Source organism: Etheostoma cragini, chromosome 18, assembly GCF_013103735.1.
Source record: "Etheostoma cragini isolate CJK2018 chromosome 18, CSU_Ecrag_1.0, whole genome shotgun sequence".
Classification (NCBI taxonomy): domain Eukaryota; kingdom Metazoa; phylum Chordata; class Actinopteri; order Perciformes; family Percidae; genus Etheostoma; species Etheostoma cragini.
In genome coordinates this window covers 11,741,197-11,747,196 of record NC_048424.1, presented here as the reverse complement: position 1 = coordinate 11,747,196, position 6,000 = coordinate 11,741,197, and the positions used below count along the sequence as shown (strand labels likewise).

The window sequence follows — 6,000 nt, the reverse complement described above, 5'->3', positions numbered from 1 at the left end:
CTCACAACAGCTCTGAGCAGCGAACTGCTTGGATTTATCCTGCAAAAAAAGAGCCCAAACAATGGACAGAGGGGAAAGTGACCTAGATAGAGGTTACACGGTTCTTAGTGTATCAGATAAAGCCACTTCTTTATTACCAGCATTATTAACATAGGTGAACCACATTCAAATATGGAATAATTTAGTTGATTATCCATGCATTAAATAAACCCATGTTAAGTAATTATATATATCATGTGATATTGCACAACCATCCTTAAAAACTAAGGCAATTGCTCTTTGAGGTAAATATATGAAAATGTTGTTACCTTCTGCATGCAGTGCTTGGGATTCTTAATGCTTTACATGATGTTTTAAAATATTTGTATAAAGCCAGTAGTCCTAAATGAGTGTCTGCTAATACCATGTATTGATTCTTACAGTTTTTAAGATATCTATTAAACAGTAAATGGCTTGACCAGATAACAATCTAAAAATACTCATGTGAGTGTGCTCTGCTGTAGTGTTTGTCTCAATCAGCCCAGCCACTGAGCAAGTTTCTCTTCAAAACATATTTGAATTTAGTACTTTTGATTTACCTGTATATGGAGACATTTTCTATGAGGTCTGTAGTCTCTGTGTCTGTCATGATGATGCCTTTTGGTGAGACCGTCAGTGTTACTTTCCGAAACTTCTTAGCACTGGCTCTGGCCTGTGGTGGATATTAAATACAAAAACACATAAACACACACATTAACATCTCGCCACAGAGCTACCTTGTCAGCCTGACATGAATATAAGATGATCTCACATCTGATTACAGACCAAAAAATCCTCAAATGTGACAATGGTTGAAGAGCAAAATTGGGCAGCCAGCCTGAATTGTCCCAGAAATGTGGGGAATTTATAAAGGTGACAGAACAGGGAGGTTGGAAAGTTGCAATGTGTACCCCAGGACGAGGGGTACACATTGCAACTCAAGGTCGAGCTGGCAGCCGCTCACTCCCCCTGCCGCTCTGCTCCATCTGGAGTTTCAGGAAATACAGCCAGAGTGCTGAGCTTGTGGTCTGTGAGACCGCCTGTTGACAATAGCAATGACCTCCTTACCATGCAATAAGCTAGCAAATGAGAGCAGTTTAGTTTCACACCCAAATGATATCAGGTTAAGAATCAATAGTGTGACGGTGAGGGAATTCAAAGAGGGAAGAAATGATTTCATCGTTTGCAGCACATTTTTACATTCACTTACATTTGCAAAAGGTGTAAAAAAAAAAAAAAAAAAGCCAACCAGGAAAAGAAGCTGAAGACAAAAAGGAGTTGTATTTTTGCTTAAACAAAAACTAGGACTTCTGAAGAACAACAGGAATGGTGCCATTGCTTGCTTTAGCAGCCTACATGCTCCAGTGATTGTGACAAGGAACAACACATTCTGCTTAAATCCACAGCACTTACAATATGGGAAACTGACTTTATAATAGAGAGGGAACAAGTGCCATGGCTGACTGTGGCAGCTCTTTCATGTAGGAAGTGCTAACAACCACATTTTCTTCTGTCATGTTACCCATGTTGGGCCATAAGGCAAAAAACAAAACAACCTGTCAACTTGAGATACGCCAAGTTCAGTTTTCTATACATTTGGTATATCCCCTCTTGTCTTATCATGCCTGACTAAAAGCATGTTGCAAATGAAAAAGTCACAAATGTATTCAGTAATCCCATTCAGGTTAATTGGTTTCCAAGGGAACAGACAGAGACGACTGGGTTGCTGTTCCTGTCCTGTTGTAAACGAATTGAATCTTAATCCTGCCATTAGGTTCGGCTGAGACTCTAATTGAGAAGTGGGGGGTTCATGACTAGGCTGCCTGTGCCAGGCTTTTCTTTCTGCAGAGAAAGCCTTCTGGCAGATTAGAAATTTGTATTGTTGGCAGTGTTTGGTGTAAAAGGTGTGTGCATGTGTGTATAATATGTTTGCATTTATTAAAAAAAGTGCAAATTGGCTACGAACTCACTGGTTTAAATTCAACAGTTTTTTCAGCAGTTTTGAAAAAGTCTTGTGAAAACTGACAGGATTTTGAATTGATGTAGAAAACCATGCTTAGAAATCCCACGTGTGGCTCAGTGCTGTTAAGTAAACACATCACTGATTTCACTGCTGTACATGCACCCCCTGGTAATCCTGGATTAGCAGCTATGTTTTCATGCAGCTATACTGACCTTGATATAAATATGACCCAACTATTACTACATCCCAAGAGAATTACAGAAAGTTGAAGGTTAAGACACCGATTGCAGTTTAAAAGTTTGCATGATGAGCAGTTAGATATATTTGAATTTTAAACTTTTTCCAGGACTGTTCCTCCTGCATGCCAACATTGAATACTGAATTGATTCTTACAGTGTCCACTACGGTTTTCTGGCCATGACAATACATTTGCTGAACGGTTACTGACTGACATACTTACATAAAGTACGTCTTAAATTCAAATATTGTCTGTAGTGTCACCCCAAGTTGTAGGATACTTAAGATATGGTGCAAAAATACCAATTTATCATAAATGACCTTCCTCCTTTGCATTTAAGTCAATCAGATAATGTGCGCTGCAGTTTGAGGCTGTAATTTCACAATGGAAATATTAGAATCACTGCATATATATGTACTGTATTCAGTACTTACAAGAAAATCCTGGTGTAGTAGCCAGATTTGCATGCAGGAGTAAATATAACTTCCATTAGAAAAAGGTTGTATGAGTCAGAAATGGACCATTGACTAACCGTGGCAACAATTCTGCGAATGGCAGCTGACGCCATGTCCTCTCCTTTGGGCTGGCCCACCAGAGTCATACCCAGGTACTTTACATTGAACACCATCCCTTCCAGTAGAGTCTCCTTGGTGTCTGTCCAGTTCTCTGGCAGCTCTGGTTGGACAAAAAAAAGACATAGGAAATTACCAAAATGCCCCAATACAATGTGACAAGGGCATGTCATAAGAAGAATTTATAAGTAAAATGTGCTTTGATTTATAAAAGTGCAGAAAAGACTTGTATATTTAGTATGTAGTAATAGTTATGGATGGGTGCTTGCTAATGACAGGTGAACATAATAAACGTAGTCATATCACACGGTGTATGGGATTAGAAGTTATTCTGAAAGGTGATTCACATGTTAAGAAACTCCATTTAAAATCCTAAAAGTTGGTCAGAATAAGTTATCTAGTCATCTTCAGTTTGTTGGGCAGACCGTTTACGCAGCACAGACAGCATGACCGTTGGCAGAGTAACGTCACAGCTGGGATATACAGTCAGACTTTGCACAAATTATGTGATGTAATTATTTTTTCAAAAATGTCAAAATTGTTGCAGTGCTAAAACGTTGGAGCGCTGCAATATTTTTTTATCTTAAGGATAAGTTAGGTCCAACTTGACTAAGTAAGCAAATTTATTTTGTGTATAAAACCATCCACAAAGGATCCACATATTCCACACCATTCTTTCATTTCCTGAGTTTGAATAGGTTCTATTAAACTTAGATCTGATTTCATCTCTTGCTGGGTAAGATACTATGGTCTCCAGATTAGAAGCAGTATGGATGTCAGAGAAAAATTGCTGCACAGGCCCAACAAACTCAGTACCAACACCAGTATCAAGGCTGTTGCTGTGACTTCCAACAGGTAGCACCAAACTGTCGAGCAGAATACTGTAGACAGGAAGAGGGACTGCGCCCATGCAGAGAGCCTGAAATATCTCCCAGCAACACCTGGACACCGTACAGTGGAGCATCAGGAGAGGGATAAGTTACAAAACTATGCAAAAGACCACATTCTGTGATCAACATAATGGGGCAATGAAACAGGATGCGTTAATCTACAGCATTTATAAGCATTCTTTTATGACCAAAGTCGCTAAGATGAAGACAACCAAACAGCACATGCATAACCAACTGTAACAAGAAGGGAACCAAAGGTTTTATCTCTATTAATTAGAGGTCTGTCTGCTCATAACACACACTAAAATGTGAGAGATAGAAAGACAAAAAGTATGAACAAGAGAAGCATGTAGAGAGACAACTAAAGAAGAAGAAAGAGACACTCAGTACATGCCTAACACTCTGTTGGCCTATACTGGCATCGAATTCTCCACATGGGCTGAGCCATCTGTCACTGGCAGGCCCCATGCAGCTGTGAAGGCGAACAGCAGAGAACACCATCCCTTAACGCTTCCATCAACTCTGAATTATTAACTAATCTTCAAATCATACCAAGGGGACTGCTGCAAAACAAGAGCCTGCATTTCATTTTATCAAATGTGATTGCTTATGTACATTGTGAGCAGCATAACTGGTTGTTTTTGACTTCTTGTGGATGAGAAGAGTTTGACAATTTAAAGTCTTATATTGTCTAATAGAAGATGTTCCTTTAATACTTTAAGCAATTCATTGTTAAAAGAAAGCAATTCATTGTCCGGGGACTGCAGGGTCACGGCCGTTTTAGAAGAGTTCTTTAATGCAGTATTGATCCCTGAGGAAGAAATGCATCCCTCCTCTTTTCCCTCGCCATAGGAGGCCAGAGGTCAGGTCCAGCTACTCAACACAAGGAGGGGGTTTCAGTCTGTTGCTCGAGACTGATTTACTCATTTATTTACTGTTGACATTTTCAAAAGGATTTTGGTAACACTTTAACCTAATCCATTCACTTCCATTGTATTGTGGTGGCAGCAAAATCCTCAGTAGTTTATATTTGACAATCTTGGCAAATACAACCTAAACTATCTGCATGGGTCTACAGCACTTATAAGGTTTGAGTGTACTACTCCCTGAAAGATGTTTTCACTGATACTATGCTACTAAAAGCTGTGATTTTTTAGTTTTTGACAGATAGAACAGCTAACAGACTAAAGAACATAAATGGAGTGAAAAGAAGAAAGCAAAATGGTATTGTCAATTGACCGTTCATTAAACCCGTCCCCTGAACAGCAATTGTACATTTATAACTTAGCAACCGCCACTAGGCACTACAGGCTAGTTTTTAGCATTTACTTAACCAAAAATACAAGAGCAAAACTGTGCCAAATTGATTAAATAGTGTGCTAACATAAGCTGCAAACATGAATACACCCGGCTAACAACCTTACCATCTACCCTTCTTAGAACCAACATTAGTATACTTCTAGTTTGGAACATCCATTATGTGGAAGCCAAGATGCTCCGAGTTTGGTGTAACAATAGCGTTTTTGTCCTGCTTTTTATTTGGGTTGGGAAGTTTAATGCTACCAACCACGTTAACAATACTAGAAGTAGCATTACTTTATCCAACTCACTGGTTAGTAGGTCTTCAAAGTAATTGGCAAGCATTTCTGACTTTTTACCTGGGGCATCTAGTTTTAGTCTTCGTCCTAATGCTTATATCTGTGTAGCTGCCGTGTGAATGCAGGGTTTTACAGGGTTGTTGTTTTTAAAAGTCAGCCGGTTTTCAACCAACTCATGGAATTTGCATTACTAGCTAGCAGATCAAATCTGCTGGCCACAGTCATCATTTCAGGTGATAAAACCGATGGTTAGTAACAATCAATGTAAACTGTAAAACACACCATGATAGACTGGAAAGAAACAACAGTAACATATGATAGTAACTTCTAGTAATGGTTGATTCCAAAAACTTAAAATATGCTTGACCTTGATAAACTCCAATATCAATTCTTCAGTATAGTTTGGTTTATCCCATACAAAAACTCACGGTCAAAAGCTAAAGTGCTACAGTCCATGTTGTGTCTTCCCCAGGCTACACACATGAATTATTAAAAAGGGCTTCATGTTGATGCTGCAGGGTTTCCAATATATTATCCCCCTAAAAGAGGAGGTCTTACATTTTTAATAAATCCTGTGTGAAGGGACTTGGACTGATAAGAGTGACATGCACAAGCGGAGGGTGGTTAATTGGATTTTAAACATGTTGAAGAAAATACTGAGGAAATCTGAACATTTACAATTTGAACTTTTTCTACATACAGTATGCTGTACATATGTCAT

At 38.9% G+C, this 6,000-nt stretch overlaps 1 protein-coding gene across 3 annotated transcripts in view; it reads right to left on the bottom strand.

Annotated features, from left to right (window-relative positions):
* The window catches only part of si:dkey-71h2.2 (low density lipoprotein receptor adapter protein 1), an 87,410-nt gene that overhangs the window by 67,203 nt on the left and 14,207 nt on the right, over positions 1-6,000 (bottom strand). For all 3 annotated transcript variants that reach the window (XM_034900051.1, XM_034900052.1, XM_034900053.1), the window contains exons 2-3: positions 2,752-2,894; positions 579-691 (exon numbers count right to left, since the gene is read on the bottom strand). In XM_034900051.1, the coding sequence (XP_034755942.1) occupies positions 579-691; positions 2,752-2,894 (256 nt within the window). The remainder of the gene's footprint in view (positions 1-578; positions 692-2,751; positions 2,895-6,000) is intronic.